This window comes from Squalius cephalus (genome assembly GCF_949319135.1).
Source record: "Squalius cephalus genome assembly, chromosome: 23".
NCBI classification, from domain to species: domain Eukaryota; kingdom Metazoa; phylum Chordata; class Actinopteri; order Cypriniformes; family Leuciscidae; genus Squalius; species Squalius cephalus.
Genome location: NC_137144.1, coordinates 21150256 through 21169481, shown reverse-complemented (window position 1 = coordinate 21169481; position 19226 = coordinate 21150256). Strand labels below are relative to the sequence as shown.

The following is a 19226-nucleotide window of genomic DNA, read 5'->3' as shown; positions in this document are numbered from 1 at the left end:
ATCCTCTCTGTGTTCTTCATTGAAAAAACTGATGGCTGTATGTAGCATCATGTGTTGTTGTGCAGGGAAACTGTTAAAAGAAGAAAAGGGGATTCAGCTCACAATTAAATCACTGTGCAACAAACAAATAAAACTCTTAATCATTATTAAATAAACATTCAGTATCAGTGTAAAGAAAAGCCTCCTTAGGGACTGTTCGTTTTTTATTTAAGGGGCCACCGGAGGAGTTTTGAGATCTGTAGTCAAAAAATACATGACCCTCCCTTCGCCAGCAATACATTTTTCTATGACCCTCCAAAATGATTGTGAAAAAAGGCATGACCCTCCCCGATAATTTATTGATTAGCCTTCTTCTGTACTGGTTTGCGCTTGGCAAAGATGTTCCATTGTTTTTTTTTTACATCCATAAAGCTTTCTCATCTTACTGTAACGATAGACCAAACGATTCGGTTCGTATCACGATTTTTGATTTTAGATTAGAAAAAAAATCATGTTTTCGGTGCTGATGCGGTGTGACGCGTTCAACATGTGGGTGGCGCTGCCAATAAAGCATCTAAAAGCTGTCACAAAGAACCGGCAAAAGTAATGATTATGAATATGTCAAATATAGCAAGGAGACATTTTAATTGTTTATTAATAAACAAGTGTTTTCTGTGTCGACTGCAAAGATGAAGTTGACGATGCGTCGTGACCTTCGCAGAACGCGCCAGAGAGAAATGCACATTTCGGATTACATAAGAGAGCAGTCTGTTTTCTTTCGTTTTGAATTGTTCTGTTTAAAAGTAGACATTTCAAGCTTTCTATATATTTCTCAGGTCTGTGAGGCAAGTAGCCTACCTTACGCTGAGTCTCGGTTCATTTATGAGACAAGAGTCCACTCGCCGGCGCCTCCGTGTGATGATTATCTATTTTTTACTATATTATTTATTAAATCCAGGCAATTGGTTGATGAAACATTGATTAAAATTAAGATACAATTAATAAAAAACGAAATTCACTTTAAAGACAGGCTTTGTGCTTTCTGTTTGAGGTCTCTGTGATGTCCGTAATGGAGAACTGTCTATTTTATGAATATTTTATGTTCTGTGGAGGCTGACCCTTCTTCATCCGGTGGGTATATATATTTTGGTTTGCGCAGTGTAATTCATAGAATTACTAAGAAATATTTTGCCACCTAAAAGTTAAAGATTTTTTGTGTCACGTCACATGTGTATTTCCCTCACATTAAATATAAAATGCATGTGTAGACTGATATTTTTCTAATGTCTTGACTCCTTTATTAAGGGAGTATGGATATATTAACAGACGTTTTAATATATTGGTATTAAATGCATTTTCTGAGAATTTATATTTCAAGTTTTGACTGCAAATGTCACGTCCATAACGCTGGAATTGCCCAATTTTAACGAATTTATCCTCAACTAGTTTTTTGGTGTAGGTCTACGTATTTTATTATGTTAACTTAAATAATACTAATAGTAGGCTAATTTAAAGATGTGGTAGCCCTACATCTTACACATCACACTCCACTGTTATGGTGGCAATTTCAGTATATTTACTCACTAACATTATTGTGGAAACAAAATATGGTAGTATCGCGCTACAGCGCACATTCTATCAGCTGCAGTTCTGGCGCCTCAGTCCCAATACTGTAAAACTCGACGTTCATTCACATCACATGTTAATGCATCGGTAGAGTTACACTCACAGGACACTGTGCACTTATTCGCAATCACAAAAGTTCATTATTTGCTCGTGCTTTAAAGCTTTGCCAGGTAAACATTTCATTGGCGTTCTGTTCTGACATGATGCACTTTTTCTGAGTGCGTACTGAAGTGCGCGCGCACTGTCAAACAGCGCCAAACTGGATTTTTGTTGGGTCAGACCCATCTGATATAGATGGGGGGCTGATACCGCGAGAGCAACATGGAGCTACATGTAAAAGATATGCAGCAAACAAGCCACTTTGAAATGTTGCTGTTTTCATGAATATAAAAGTTGGGTGACCCTCCCCCTAGACTAAAAAAAGTTGGATGACCCTCCCCTCAACAAAGAATAAAAAGACATGACCCTCCCCTATTTTCCTCCGGTGGTCCTTTCCATAAATACCTAACGGTCCCTTACCATATAGGATTGTGCATCTCTGAAGTGTGAAGTAGAAGGAAAGTTGTTTTCCATTTGTTGTGTTGAATCACTGAAGGCTGTGAATGTTGGACAGTGTGGTGGATTTTTAAGATAAAATAGTAAACTGTATATTAAACTAACCATGTTTCTAACATCTAACCTTATTTCTCTTTTTAGGCCTAACATGATAACACTTTGAAACATGATGTACTAAAACGTTCTGTCCTTTCTTTTTGAATGTTGTTGTGTTGCCATACCCCTTTGACTTTGGTTGTGTGAGTGTATAAATAACAAATATGGGAAATGAAACTAAACAGATGTGTAAACTTGAAACTTGTTAAACTTGTTGGACAGTGATTGTCCGATATTGTTTGTGTTATGTGTTTGCACATTGTTTCACATGTTAGTGATAAATCTGATGTTATGTGGTATTCATCTTTGTCTTAAGTGTTACAGTTTCTAATATTGAAAAGAAAAGATGATTTTTTTAAATTCACACGCTGAAAACATGGCACATATTTCTCTTATTATTTACAATGTTTGCTGTCAGCTGGTACCTAGCATTCACGCCATGAGTCCATTCACTACGACTGAGCTCCATTCAGTCACTCAAACTACATTTGTTACATGTTTGTAATATGGTATAGTTTATAATTTGACTGTTGTCTTGGTTTTACACGTCAACTATATCTGTTCATTGCTATTCACTTACATTCCACATTCTTTGCTCAGTTGTTTTGTATTGCTACAAATAGTCCATTAATAGTCGATGCATATTTATAAGACCGGCCAGCGGCCACACACCTCAGTCATCATGGACAACAAACTAGACGTCACTGGGTAATGGGACTGGAGGCAAAAACTGAAATGAATGTTAAATCATTCAGTGAGTCTATATAGAATAGATCTGATGATTCACATAAATACAAAAGGTATTTTAATTAATGATGCAATATTACATATTTTACTTTTATTTTATAGCTTCAAACCATGATTTATCTTGTGCTTCTAGTGAGTATTTTATTAATAATATACATTTTGTTTTAGAAATGTTTATTTATTTTTAATATATTTTTTACTTTTGCTAATGACGTTTGACCACACGTTACTGTCTAAAGAATTGTTTTATTGTCTATTGTTTTATTTTCAAATCATAAAATAATTGATCAGCATTTTAAGGTAAAATGGGCCCATGCATTCAGCACCCATAACACTTATGATTTGAAACAAACGATTAGCTATATTAACATGATAAAAGTTTATAAAAAAAATGTATAGCCCTATTTAATTAATAATCACACACACACACACACACACACACACATATATATATATACAGTACCAGTCAAAAGTTTGGCTTTGGCAACACAAGATGTAGAGACTGAGGAAGAGCTCGAAAAAATAATAGAGAGCGTACAAACAACACAACAGCAGGAAGAAAGACGAGATGAATCAATGCAAGAGGCACAAGATGAATCAGTGCAAGAGGCACAGCTCCCTGCAGAAGACATAGATGAGAATGCAATCCATGATGGAGGAAACCAAAACAGTGATGAAGCCATGGTTATCGAAGAGCCTCCATTTCCGTGGTTACCGAAAATCCTTCTTCTTCCGCTATCTGTTGCGTCTGCTTAAAAGAAACCAGCGGTGCTCATACATGTCAAAAGTGTGGTCGAAACGTTCATGCCATCTGTGGACATTCTCCTAAAGACGATGACGGCGACGAAGTAGAAGGTTATGGGGTTAGCATTTTGTGCAATGTTTGCTTCAATATTGAGAAAGCTATCCAAAGTAAAATGGAATCGAAATCGAACCTTGAGATTCAGGCCAAAAAAATGAAAAGGAATTCTGACAAAAAATTTCCTCCTGTGCCTTTGGGTGCCACTGTGCGAGTTCCGATTCCCGAAGTCGACAAAGGGCGGGGTGACTCACGCAATCTCTTGGCAGTTGTTATGAACGTGACGGAAGATGGCTTTTACCAACTTGGAACTGCACAAGGAATCTTGAAGCAACTCTACGCCAGATCACAATTCACTGTATGTCCAAAGAACTTAATGAGAATTGAAGACGTTCCTGACCACGAAATACCTCTCCGCAGCTACTTCTCAGTCCACAGGAAGCGGCCAAGGATTCGTCAGGCAAGACGAAATGCCAATATATGGCATTAGTAGGTCATGCCAGTTCTGCTTTGTGTTTTACCGGTAACAATATTCTGTTCATGTACAAGATCAAAGTGCCAAAATATAAGGTGTTTTTGTGTGAAGAAGAAAAGTGAGTACAATTCCACGTGTTACTCCGGCCTTTCTTTGTGTAACAAGTACTTCAATCTCAGTTCTGCTTTCATTGTTTTCCGGGAAGAATATCCTGTGCTTTATTTCGTAGTTTTGTTCTTTCAGTTTCAAATGCGTATTAATTAATAAAGGCTTCTCATCTTGTGCCCTTTTAACACTTTGCCTAAATGGTACTGGTCATTCTGTATAATGCCTAGGAATTGTATAGAATGCCTAGGAAAAGTATGTAACATTTTCACAAAAAACTTACATTTCACAGTTTGCCAAAAACCATCAGGCATTCTATACATTGCCTAGGCATTCTATACAATACCGGGATTTCACACTTTGCCGGTAAATATTGTTATATATACACACACAAAACTTTATGTGTGAATACAGTGACTGGTTTCATTTGAATTAATGATTGGTTATTTTAGGCTATTAAACACAGAGACACGTTCACTTGTTGCCAGATTTGCCACTACTGGTCTGACGATCAGGATGTCTCACTGAATTTTCACCTTCTCTTGTGCGTTCCTGAAAAAGGAGGAGCTCTATTGCTGTTCTGCCTGTAAATAAACAGCCAGCTGAGACAGATACAGTAGTTTCACTTACGGATTTGAGGATCAAAATATATGCATTAAATATCCAAGACATGGCTATAATTCTGATCCTGCTTGCACTGTCAGTTCCAGCAGTTACTTCCAAAGGTAAGATTTCAATCAAGAGCTAAAGGTTAGTTTGTCAACTTGTAATGTGCCTGAATTCACACGTAGGCTTATGTAAAAAAAAAAAAAAATACATAAAAAATTATTAACTAAACGACGCTGAACGATTTCCCCCACTACTTGTAGCCTAGTATACTACTATATATACAATATACTACAATATACAATATACTACTTGTATATTGTAGAAAAATTGTACAATATTTCTTATTTTTGCTTTAAATCTGGTATTTACACAGTATTTGAATTATTGGAGCATACTGATTTCAATAGTTGGAAAAATCCATTAAACACTGTCATTTTTCCACAGGTTCTCATTCTTTGTGTTTGCATTCAACATACATTAAAGGAAAAACACTGTTTCCTGAATTTAGTTCCACATTGATGTTGGATGACATTGTAGTAGGACAACTTAACTCAGAGACATGGACATATGTTCCAAGAGGAAATACTACAAATGAAGATGATGTGATTGACCCACAACATATTCGCATGATAAGTAAATATATGTATGATGATTTTGAGGAGAGATGGATTGTACTGGATGGTGGTAACCTTACAGACAGTAAGTAAAGATGATCTCAAATATTGTTTGAAATACAAAACCACAAACACTGTTGAACACTCCTGTCATATCAGTACTATAGTGCAGCTCGGTAACCTCACATTTTTTGGGAATATCCCATACTGTTCTCATTTGCCTCACCCTGCAGGTCTTAAGGTTCAGCAAAAGATGATTCTGTGTGAACTTCTGGACAATGACAAGCCAGGACAAATGATCACCAGGAGTTCTTCCAAGGGATTCACCACAGATGAGATGAGTTATCTTGATGGCAAATTTACTTACAGTGGAACTTCTTATAAATTTACTTACAGTGGAGCTTCTTATATCACACAGCAAGAGCTCAAACCACGTCTGGAACTGCCCTTGTGGCGCCATGAGCATTTGTACTACCCAGCTTGTATAAAAACTCTGAGAAAGTACTTTAAAAAAAGACAGAATCAAGTTAAAAAGATAGGTATGTATTAAAATCATGCAGAATTAGCTTATAATATAATATAGTATAATATAACATAATATAATAAATATATAATATAAAAATATGTGAATATAAAAATATTTGAATTAAAAGTGCTTATATTTTTAAGTCCCGTGTTCTAAGAATTAAACGGGATTTCTTCTGGACAGTCATCTCTGAATGGTGTAAAATTCACTGATATGCATTTCTCTCCTTTTTTCTGCCCCTTTCTTGTATAGTAAAACCCAGAGTAAAATTAATTCAAAAAGCAAACTCAGATTCTGGAGGGTTTCGTGTGAGTTGTTTGGCAACAGGATTTTACCCTCGTCACATCAACCTGACCCTGTTCAGAGATGGACAGCCTGTATCTGATCATGAGATCACTGGAGGAGATCTGCTGTCCAATGGTGACGGGACGTACCAGATGAGGAAGAGTCTGGAGATCAGTGCAGACAAACACAAATACAGCTGCTCTGCCACACACCTCAGTCTGGACAACAAACTCCACGTCACTTTAGGTAATGAGGTCTGAAAATGTAAAATATACTACAGAACTGTTTTCTAATCTGACAGTTTTAACATGTTTGTTTCAGAATTTGATCATGGTGAACCATTTAAATCAGTGATTCCCTCAGTGCTGATAGTTTTGGCTCTGCTGTTGGTGTTTGGGACTGGAGCCGTCATATATAAATACAGGAGGAGACGAGCAGGTAGGATCTACAAATTAAAATGAGTCTGCCAGATGTGATAGACATGATGCAAAAGATAAACCCAAAAGAATTGTTTTTTTATGATACCACTGTCATTAAAAAAAAATATGTTTTTGATGTTCTAGCTTCATCTAAAAGTGATTATTCTGCTGCTTCTAGTGAGTATTTAGTTTTCAATATCTCATAACATTTTCTGCTCACTTATTAAAATGAAAATGAAATTTTATTTTGTTTTCAGGATCTGAAGAGAGTGTAGAAAAACCACCAATGCATAAAACACAGCAGGAAGTCATGGAGATTAGTGAAACATCTTTAAACAAGTAAATGAATGATAAATAATTGTGTTTTCGATATGTATTTTTTTTTTTAAATTGTACTTTATACGTTTGTGTTTTAAACGTCTTTAGTGATCCAAAATCTCGGATTTTGTTCTTTAAAATCAATGTTTGCTAAAACACACGATCACAGACTGACATCTGTCTGGAGGATCAGACATGTTTAAAACATGTCCACATATCTACATAGCACTTTTATATTAGTTTTAGTGTTATAATATTAAAATATTATGTTAATTTTGTTATTACAAATGTTTCTGATGTCTTACTGCCATTAAGGTCACTGACTAAAGACTTCTACCTTTATTGTGTAGCCTACAATAAAATTCATATAATGAGCTGTCATTACTCTTGAAGAAGATTAAACATTAAATTGCATCATAAAAATGTCTTGCCCCACAAAACAACATGAGCAGAGAAATATCTTCAAACAATGAACACAATTTTGTCAGTAACCCAAATCACTCATTAAATAATACTTTTTATTTTCAGCATCCGCAGAAAGTGTGGACATAGCAATGAAATTGATGTGAATGCTATGACACAAAGTGGTATATTCCAAAAAAAGCATATTTCACTGTTACGTACAATTTCCATTATAACTCACTAGTTCACTATGATTTACTGTCAGCCACTGTTGCACGTAGGTATTGTCATGCTGTCATACCTTTCTATAGACCTAAAAGTGGAAAAAACTATTTAGACAAATTAATAACTACTTTGATCCATTTACACTATGCCAATGTATTCATTCATTTGGTGGTGTAGGTATGATGTAATGTTTGATATATTATTCTTTCATGTTATTCATTTTTTATAATAATAAAAATAATAATTTTCTCAAGAACATTCATTCTCATATTATTAGTGCAGAAGGTAAAAACATAAAAAGGAGCAATAAAAATATTCTTGGCTTATGATAATTTAAATTGTTTGTTTCATATTTTCTTTTATTCACAATTTGAAACATAGGCTATTAGATATTCAAGAGGGAACCTTTTGTGAATTGGCTTTCTATACATTAATATCACTGTACAAACCTAAGGAGCTAAATTACATCATATTTATTATGTCACTGTACAGATGCTGAAGAAAATGCTTGGTAATTTTCTGCTTTTGCTCTGGTTATTTCACTGTTGCCTGGATATGTCATCTGTAGTAGCCTTTGCAACGACCTCTAGTGGTCGATATTTGGTGAGCTTTACAATGACAGAAGTCAGCCTCAAAAACAAACACAAATACAGCTGCTCTGCCACACACCTCAGTCTGGACAACAAACTGATCATTGATTTGGGTAATGAGGTGTGAAAATGTAAAAAATACTACAGAACTGTCTTTCTAATCTGACATTTTTAAAGAAAACAGTAGAACTATTTAGAGCAGAGAGTAGTTCACCAATGTGTGGCAATGGAAAAGAGTCCACAATCACTGTTTTATTTGGCTCTAAGGCCAACACACATCATCATTTTACCCGACTTTTTTGGTGTAACAATTGGTGACTGACACCCATGCAGAGGCATCGCGTTTTATCATCTCAGCTGCTTCCAAGCGATTTAATTTATCTGACACAGCACCACGAACAGACAGTGCCAGACCAATATAAACATTCATTAACGCACACATCAGTTATGGTAAAAGGAAACTCAAGCATATTTGAAGTGGTGAAGTTAGGAAGCGAGGAAATGAAGGTGGGTGTACAAGAAATGAGAAGCACCCTTCGCTTCGACCCTTCGAAGTTGCCCTAAAAGAGGCACAAAAATGATGTATGTTCGCTTTCAGTTTCAGAATGCTTTGTTTCTAAAATGACTGACGTCCTTTACACGCACAGCAAAGAATTAGTGCAGTCATATTGCGTAGTTTAACACTGTAAAGTTTAACATTCGAGATTCCCTTAGTTCCAAATCAGAATGCAGGCTCAATATTGTGATGGTTAAAAGTAAACTGTATGTATGTCTAGCTAAAACATTAAAGCATAATACAAAAAAATCGCATTAAATATTTGAAATATGAAATTAAATGAAATATTTGGTTCCAATGAGTGGAGCTACCATGAATATTCACGACACCATTGCGTGGGCGGGGCGACCAATAAAGCGAATGGAACAGAAATTATTAGCGTGAGCGCCTCAGATCGCATTTTGTCAGATCGTCTTTACTGTAGTTGCAGTAGCATACCAGTGGCATACGACAGCAAAATGGGCAAAGTTCTTCTGCTCGTTCTGCTTTTACTTCCAGTTGCTGCTCCTAAAGGTAAGATTTACAAAGACTTGTTTTGTTTTTTTTTTTTACAATAATATTTTATTAGAATTTGCACATCAGTTTGTTCAATCAAGTTGCACCCCTGCTTCTTCACTTACTCATTATTAAACTGGACAAAGCATTAGCAATGACAGTAGCAAAAAGAAACAAATTACATGGAAGATCACAGATTAACTAGTGTAAGTGGAAGGAACCGTTAACAGCTATTAGCTAAACAGAACAATGTGCTTCCTGTATACAGGAATAGCTAAAACACAAGCCTGAAAAGAACAAATGAAAACAAAACAAGATTAAAGCTGCAAGCAGCGATGAAAGGGCCCTCGCACCCGTGCCATCAACACTCGGTGGCTTTAGGAAGGCAGAGCATGGTTGGGAAATGTACATTTAAGGAGGTATATATAGTAAGAGTATGTCAAAGTCAGTTACAAAATGTTTTGTATAATGGTGATAATAGCATGCTTCATGACTCAGCTAAGTGTTGCTAGCATGTTCAGTCTGTTTCTAGCATGCTTAGTACACAATAATTATGTGGTTAGTACTGCATTACTGTGTTAACCATGTCAGTTTCTGTTGCCAGTAGGTGGCGTTATGACTATAACTGAATATGAGCATGGATGTGTGTTCAGGACAGAACTCTTATCAAACATGTGAAGTTTGGTGCAAATTGGACATTGCCTTCTTGAGTAACAACAAAGTCATGTTTCATTGAATTAGCATTCTTTAGAACTTAGCTAAGCATTGTTAGCATGTTTTAACATGTTGCTAGAACGGCATCAACGTGTTAAACATGTCACTTCCTGTTGCCAGTTGGTGGCGCTATTACTATAACTGAACATTCTCATGTAGATGTGTTCAGGCCATGACTCTTATCAAAAGTGTGAAGTTTGGGGCAGATTGGACATTCCATGCCTGAGTTACAGCAAATTCCTATTTAATTGCAATAATAGCATGCTTTAGCACTTGGCTAAGAGTTTGCTAGCATGTTTTAGCATGTTTCTAGTATGTTGTTAGCATGTTTAACACTTGCTGGCACTTTTTTATATGTTATTAGGAGTCCACAACAGTGTTAAACATGTCACTTCCTGTTGCCAGCAGGTGGCGCTATGACTGTAACTGAATATAAGCATGGTCATGTGTTCAGGACAGAACGCTTATCAAAAGTGTGAAGTTTGGGGCAGATTGGACATTCCATGCCTGAGTTACAGCAAATTCATATTTAATTGCAGTAATATCATTCTTTAGCACTTAGCTAAGTGTTTGCTATTATGTTTTAGCATGTCTCTAGTATGTTGGTAGGATGTTTAGCACCTACTGGCATTTTTTTATATGTTATTAGGAGTCAAGAACAGTGTTAAACGTCACTTCCTGTTGCCAGCAGGTGGCGCTATGACTATAACTAAATATGAGCATGGACATGTGTTCAAGAGATAACTCTTATCAAACGTGTGACGTTTGGGGTAGATTGTACATTGCCTTCTTGAGTAACAACAAAGTCCTGTTTCATTGAATTAGCATGCTTTAGCACTTAGCTAAGTATTGCTAGCATGTTTTAATATGTTTCTAGCATGTTTAGAACTCAATGGCATTTTTAACATGTTGCTAGAACGGCATCAACGTGTTAAACATGTCACTTCCTGTTGCCAGTAGGTGGCGCTATTACTATAACTGAATTTGAGCATAGGCATGCGTTCAGGCCATGATTCTTATCAAACATGTGAAGTTTGGGGCAGATTGGACGTTCCATGCCTGAGTTACAGCAAATTCCTATTTAATTGCAGTAATAGCATGCTTTATCACTTAGCTAAGTGTTTGCTAGCATGTTTCTAGTATGTTGCTAACCTGTTTAGCACTTGCTGGCTCTTTTATATATGTTATTAGGAGACCACAACAGTGTTAAACATGTCACTTCCTGTTGACAGCAGGTGGCGCTATTACTATAACTGAATATTCTCATGTAGATGTGTTCAGGCCATGACTCTTATCAAACGTGTGAAGTTTGGGGCAGATTGGACATTCCATGCCTGTGTTACAGCAAATTCCTATTTAATTGCAGCAATAGCATGCTTTAGCACTTAGCTAAGTGTTTGCTAGCATGTTTTAGCATGTTTCTAGTATGTTGTTAGCATGTTTAGCACTTGCTGGCACTTTTTTTATATGTTTTTATATGTCCACAACAGTGTTTAACATGTCACTTCCTGTTGCCAGCAGGTGGCACTATGACTGTAACTGAATATGAGCATGGTCATGTGTTCAGGACAGAACGTTTATTAAAAGTGTGAAGTTTGGCGCATATTGGACATTGCCTTCTTGAGTAACAACAACATCCTGTTTCATTGAATTAGCATGCTTTAGCACTTAGCTAAGTATTGCTAGCATGTTTTAACATGTTTCTAGCATGTTTAGACCTCAATGGCATTTTTAACATGTTGCTAGAATGGCATCAACGTGTTAAACATGACACTTCCTGTTGCCAGTAGGTGGCGCTATTACTATAACTGAATATTATCATGTAGATGTGTTCAGGACAGAACGCTTATCAAAAGTGTGAAGTTTGGGGCAGATTGGACATTCCATGCCTGAGTTACAGCAAATTCCTATTTAATTGCAATAATAGCATGCTTTAGCACTTAGCTAAGAGTTTGCTAGCATGTTTTAGCATGCTTCTAGTATGTTGTTAGCATGTTTCGCACTTGCTGGCACTTTTTTATATGTTATTAGGAGTCCATAACAGTGTTAAACATGTCACTTCCTGTTGCCAGCAGGTGGCGCTATGACTATAACTGAATATGAGCATGGCCATGTGTTCAGGACAGAACTCTTATCAAACGTGTGAAGTTTGGGGGAGATTGGACATTCCATGCCTGAGTTACAGCAACTTCCTGTTTCATGGCGAAACATCGAAATTTGTAAGGCCGCCGAGGACCCGCCCTTCGACGAAAACTCAAGATCTTCGCAATTTAACGTCGCAAAGGCCTTAAGATTACACTCACCAAATTTGAAGATGATCAGATTAAAACTGTAGGAGGAGTTCGTTAAAGTACGAGGCCTGAAAATGGCAAAAACTGCACAAAAATCTGAGAGGAAGTTCAAAATGGCTGACTTCCTGTTGTGTTTAGGGCTATGCTCCAAGAGACTTTTTTGTAGGTATTAGGTCATTACACGTATGTACCGAATTTCGTGCACGTACGTGGAACGTTGCAGGAGGCGCACTCCGTTGAACTTTTATAGGTGGCGCTATCGAGCCATTTTGCCCCGTCCAATTCTGAAACCTATATCAGATGTAAATTTTCGCCAGTTCTGACGCGTGTGCAAAGTTTCGTGAGTTTTCGCGCATGTTTAGGCCCTCAAAAATGCAATTCAATGCGGAGAAGAATAATAATAATAATAATAAACAGAGCAATTCCAAGAGGGTCCTCACACCATCGGTGCTCGGGCCCTAATAATAAACAGAGCAATTCCAAGAGGGTCCTCACACCATCGGTGCTCGGGCCCTAATTAGGCAGTGGGCAGAGTCCGTCTATCTCGTAGTTGATAGTTACCCAGCAGCTGTCTGTTTCCATCGGCAATTATTGCACATTAAAGTATAAAAATAGATTTAATTTCATTTGCAACAATTGCCGTTGGAAACAACCGATAATCTGTTTGTGAATTATTCATACAGCCAAATTAAAAAAAGTATCCAGACAGCTACTGGGTAACTATGAAATCAAAATGGCCCACCGTTTAGATGATCTGTCTGTGAGTTTGCTTAAAGATTTATATATATATATATATATATATATATATATATATATATATATATATATATATTAGGGCTGTCAAAAGATTAATCGCGATTAATCGCATCCAAAATAAAAGTTTGTGTTTACATAATATATGTGTGTGTACTGTGTATAATTATTTTGTATATATAAATACACACACATGCATGTATAAATATTTGCATACATATACTGTATATATATTTATATAGTTTATATTATATATAAATATATATTTTTTTATATATAAATAACACATTTTTCTTAAATATATACATGCATGTGTGTGTATTTATATATACAAATTTAATTATACACAGTAACCACACATATATTATTAAAAACAAACTTTTATTTTGGATGCGATTAATCGCGATTAATCTTTTGACAGCCCTAATATATATATATATATATATATATATATAAGCAGTCATGAATGTATTGTTGCCAGGCAAAGACTTTGAATAGCCTAAACAAAGAAATAGATTTTATGAAACAAGTGCTCCTGGTTGTTTTACACATAGTTGACTCTTTTGAGTTAATCTGCATATATTTGAATGTTCTGGTTGCAGCAACTGCTGATCCCAAAAAAGAACTTAAATAGAACACATGTCAGTTGTTTAACATCCTACCACAATTTTGTAGATTGTGATGTTTACAATTTCCTGTTTTTCACAGGCTCTCACTCTTTGTGGATGCTTGCAACGTACATTAAAGGACAAACGCCATTTCCTGAATTTAGCTATGTAGGGATGTTGGATGATATCACAGTTATGTACTATAACGGAGAGACGAGGACTTTCATTCCAAGAGGAAATACAACAACTGAAGACGACATGTTTGAATCAAAAATTATCCTCATAATAAGTGACGACATACATGGACAGTTTATGGACAGATGGGGAATAGCAAAGAAAAACTTAAATGAAACTGATCGTAAGTATTTCGGTTATGTAGCTATTTGAACTTGATCATGTAAGGGTGGATTCCTGCAGTGGTTCAAGCTGCAAGACCGCCGAATGACTAAAGAAACGTTATTAGCAAGATGGTAGAAAATTACACATTTCTTGTCTGTTCCACCCACTGCTACTTATACCAACGACGGAAATAAGCGCAGTTACAATAGCTTAAAATGTGGGAGAGCGTTGCTATAGAGAGTGACAATATTGTATTGTAATAGGTAGCACTTCAAAGTCAATACCAAATCAAAACTAGTTAGCACATTAGTTTAATATCAAAATATGGTTATGGTTAATGTGTTGAAAATAGTTACAAAATAGATGTATGAGATGATGATAACTTATATTATTAATTGTACCCATCATATATGAAAAATGTTACCTGAGAGAGAGAGAGAGAGAGAGAGAGTGTAAGAGGAAGGAGGAGGTAAAGAGAGAGAGCCCCAAGAAAGAGACCCAGAGAAGAAGAGAGCCAGAGCATAAAAGAGACAGAGCAACAGTTTCAATCTTCCTTTATCCTTTCCTTGACCATGTGACTAAAACCCCAAATGTGAGACATTCAAACTGACCAATCAGATAATTATTCTTCCCCCACTGTACTAAAGGTGTGACAATTCAGACCCCCAAAGTACAAACATGTTGGCCTACAGGCCTAGATCACTATCAGAAACCCCTGTGCCTTTAGGACATCCAAATGGTCCTTGTGGTAGAAAGAGGGGGTGGAAACAGTAAAGCAAATATCTTTTTTCATTTAAAATATCTTGGATTATTTTCAATCCTACAATTCGGCCCCTGGCACCATTGGCCACACACATGGAGTCCAAAGGTGACACAATCCATAAAGACATGCTTTCTGTTGTGTGTAGTTGCATCTTCAGACTTTTCGTCCAGGCCTGTGATCTTAAAAGAGCATATAGCACAACAAACAGCAAAAGCAGACACTGTTTTTTCATTGGTCAGAGGATTGATATGGTCAGATTAAAATTAGTCTCTGGCAAAAAGCTTTTCTTCAGAACACAAATTAAGATATTTTTGATGAAATCTGAGAGCTGGATCACTCCTCCACAGGCTTCTATGTAATCGATATCTGCTATCCCAGAAAAGTTAGTAAAGACATCGTTAAAATAGTCCAAGTGACTACACTGGCTCAACCTTAAGTTTATCAAGTGACAAGAATACTTTTTCTGCGCAAAAAACAAACAAAAATAACAACTTTATTCCTCTATTCATTTTCTTCTGTGTGGGCCTCTGAGTGAGTTCACATAGTGTAACAGCGCAGCGCTTCTGGGTTGTACGTCAGAACGTAGGCTCACAACGCTGGTCATGTGTGTGATGAGTATGATGCTGGCCAATAGTGAGCCTACGTTCTGACGTGATTACTGACAGAATTTTCATTTTTGGGTGAACTAACCCTTCAAAAGAGTGTAAACTGAATGAAATGACCACAAATCAAATAGCCGTGTTGCTGTATCGGTGCGTCTGCAGAATTCAGACCTTGGCAAGAGTAGTTTCAACTAAAATACAACATCATACACATTTTCTAATATTTGATATGCCAATTTAAATTATTTAAACCTTGTACGATATGATAGGCTAGCATTTCGGCTGTGTATTTATAATTTGTTCAGATTTGCATTTGTATGCACAGTAAAACTTGTTTTAGCAGTTTTCATTAACTGAATATTTGTTATCTCATCAGCTTTTTATAGAGTCTGATTCCTCTTATTTGTGGATGATCATACTGCCATATCTGTAAATAAAAATATATTGGCTTTGCTGCACACCCATAATAATAATAATAATAATAGTAATGATAATAATAATAATACTTTTTTTTTTGTGATTGTGAAATGTCTAGGGAGATCTTTGCATGTGTTGGGATGATTTAAATAAACACTACCTTAAAGCTTTATCTCTTCATTAAAGGTGTTATTGCCCTTCAGAAGCTGGTTGTGTGTGAACTGAGAGATGATGGTGAACCGGGACAAATGATCACACGAGATGGTGTCAGTGGCTCCACCACAGATGAGTTGCGATATGTTGACAAGAACTTCACATACCAGGGTCATTTAGACGTCTCGACCCAATTACTGAATTTTCATCTTGAAATTGGCATGAGGCGTCATGAAAGTTTTTACCAGCCATTGTGCATCAAAACACTCAAGGGTTACCTTGAAAAAAGGAGAAATCAAATCAATAGAAAAGGTACGATAACTTACTCCAAACCAAACCAGTCAAGAAATGTGTTCTGATTTACATTTACATCTTTTTGAATTAAAATGAAAATTTTTCAGGCCAATATATATTGAATTTTTTTTTTTTCTTCAGTGAAACCGCGAGTCAGACTGATTCAGAAAGCAAACTCAGATTCTGGAGGGTTTCGTGTGAGTTGTTTGGCAACAGGATTTTACCCTCGTCACATCAACCTGACCCTGTTCAGAGATGGACAGCCTGTATCTGATCATGAGATCACTGGAGGAGATCTGCTGCCCAATGGTGACGGGACGTACCAGATGAGGAAGAGTCTGGAGATCAGTGCAGACAAACACAAATACAGCTGCTCTGCCACACACCTCAGTCTGGACAACAAACTGGATGTCACTTTAGGTAACTAATTGGTTTTGAGAAAATAATGAAATCTCCCAGTTTTGTTTGTCATTTGTTTGTGTCCTTTTTAATGTTTTTGTTTTTAGAATTTGATCCTGGTGAACCATTTAAATCAGTGATTCTCCCAGTGCTGATAGTTTTGGCTCTGCTGTTGGTGTTTGGGATCGGAGCCGTCATATATAAATACAAGAGGAGACGAGCAGGTAGGATCCCTTTATGTGACAAAAGAAGTATGTGCAAAATAAAAGAGTAGGCAAAAAGTACCCGGATGACCTATTACTCCCGGCAAGATTCTGAAGTGCACATATTATGGACTTTACTATCCCATGAGGCCACAGTAGAGGATTTGTGAATGGCGTGCAGTGAAACAACTCAACTGACACTGACAGGTCACGTGATCCAGATTACATTCATACACTCATACTATATAGAACATACTTTTTTAATGGTTGCAAAGTTGCTTTGTTCAAAATAAGTATACATGCTCAAGAGAGTATGCGATTTCAGACGCAGCCCTAGATATATCCTCAAGGAATTGTTATTAATGCTTTTTAACTTCTCTTCATGTTCTAGCATCATCTAAAGGTGATTATTCCTCTGCTTCGAGTGAGTAATTTGTTTTAAATATTATTTTTGTATTATTATCACATCAGAGTGCAGTAAAGAGTAAAATGTATTGTTTACAATTACAGTTGATTACTGGATGCTATAAATATTATATTTATTTTATAATTTAATAATGTATTTTCATTCGCACATTCTGTCGACTAATCAAAATTTTATTTCATTTTCAGCATCTGAAGGAAGCATTGACTCAAAATCAACACATAAAGCAGAAGAGGAAGTTACACAGATGAGTGAAGCATTAAGTAAATGAACTAAGAAACTCTTCCAAGTGTAAAATTAAGATGATTGGATTATTGTAAAAAGTAAAAATAGTAACAGTAATAACTCAGTACATATACAATCTTGTGATGACAAACAAATCTTTTTTAACATTTTGTACAGATGCTCATATAGCATTGCCTGCATCTCATTGCTTCTGTAAAGTAAATCATTTTAGACATTTATGCCATTCATTAAAATCCCAAAGGTATTTCACCATACACTGTAAAAAAAAATATAGTTATACATTCTACATGAAAATTCAATTTCAGTTTTCTACTAATGTTTAATTCAGTGTGTTACTTTGCAATATATACAAATGTATTCAGTAGAAAAATATGTTATCTGATAAATAATTACAAATAATTAATGCAACAAACAAATAAAGTCTTGCTTTTGGCGTATCCTCTCTGTGTTCTTCATTGATAAAACTGATGGCTGTATGTAGCATCATGTGTTGTTGTGCAGGGAAACTGTTAAAAGAAGAAAAAGGGGATTCAGCACACAATTAAATCACTGTGCAACAAACAAATAAAACTCTTAGTCATTATTAAATAAACATTCAGTGTCAGTGTAAAGAAAAGCCTCCTTACCATATAGGATTGTGCATCTCTGAAGTGTGAAGTAGAAGGAAAGTTGTTTTCCAAGTGTTGTGTTGAATCACTGAAGGCTGTGAATGTTGGACAGTTATTGTCTGATATTGTGTTTGCACGTCGCATGTTTGCCTTACATTCTGACTTTGTAATAAATCTGATGTTATGTGGTATTCATCTTTGTCTTAAGTGTTACAGTTTCTAATATAGAAAAGAAAAGATGATTTTTTAAAATTCACACGCTGAAAACATGGCACATATTTCTCTTAAGATTATTTACAATGTTTTACACTTTGCTATCAGCTGATCCCTAGTGTTCACACCATGAGCTCCGTTCACTACGACTGAGCTCCATTCAGTCACTCAAACTACATTTGTTACATGTTTGTAATATGGTATAGTTTATAACTTGACTGTTGTCTTGGTTTTACACATATCAACTATATCTGTTCATTGCTATTCACTTATATTCCACATTCTTTGCTCAGTTGTTTTGTATTGCTACAAATAGTCCATTAATAGTCGATGCATATTTATAAGACCGGCCACACACCTCAGTCATCATGGACAACAAACTAGATGTCACTGGGTAATGGGACTGGAGGCGAAAACTGAAATGAATGTTAAATCATTCAGTGAGTCTATATAGAATAGATCTGATGATTCACATAAATACAAAAGGTATTTTAATTCATGATGCAATATTACATATTTTACATTTATTTTATAGCTTCAAACCATGATTAATCTTATGCTTCTAGTGAGTATTTTATTAATAATATACATTTTATTTGATACATTTGTATTTATTTTTAATGTTTTACTTTTGCTTATGACGTTTGACCATGTTACTAAAGAATTAAATCTTCATTACAGTTGTTTGGTAATTTCACATATAAATTATTTTAAATATTTCTATATCTAATGTTTTATTTTCACATCATAAAATAATTGATCAGCATTTTAAGTCAAA

At 35.8% G+C, this 19226-nt stretch overlaps 1 protein-coding gene across 1 annotated transcript; it reads left to right on the top strand.

The window, feature by feature from the left end:
* The first annotated feature begins 4994 nt into the window (after positions 1-4994).
* LOC307151005 (uncharacterized protein) lies at positions 4995-18063 on the top strand. The gene is made up of 12 exons (XM_079858731.1): positions 4995-5107; positions 5436-5690; positions 5839-6144; positions 6384-6662; positions 6738-6854; positions 6980-7012; positions 13888-14145; positions 16095-16373; positions 16497-16775; positions 16862-16978; positions 17349-17381; positions 17570-18063. The coding sequence occupies exons 1-12, from the start codon at positions 5053-5055 to the stop codon at positions 17650-17652; spliced, it is 2094 nt and encodes a 697-aa protein (XP_079714857.1). The 5' UTR covers positions 4995-5052; the 3' UTR covers positions 17653-18063.
* Positions 18064-19226: the final 1163 nt, after the last annotated feature.

Excerpts from the sequence above, each read along its gene's own strand:
- LOC307151005 (XM_079858731.1), top strand. The coding sequence starts at position 5,053 with ATGGCTATAATTCTGATCCTGCTTGCACTGTCAGTTCCAGCAGTTACT. Across the intron at positions 6,663-6,737 it reads CAAACTCCACGTCACTTTAG|AATTTGATCATGGTGAACCA; the intron begins GTAATGAGGTCT and ends TGTTTGTTTCAG. Across the intron at positions 16,979-17,348 it reads ATACAAGAGGAGACGAGCAG|CATCATCTAAAGGTGATTAT; the intron begins GTAGGATCCCTT and ends TTCATGTTCTAG.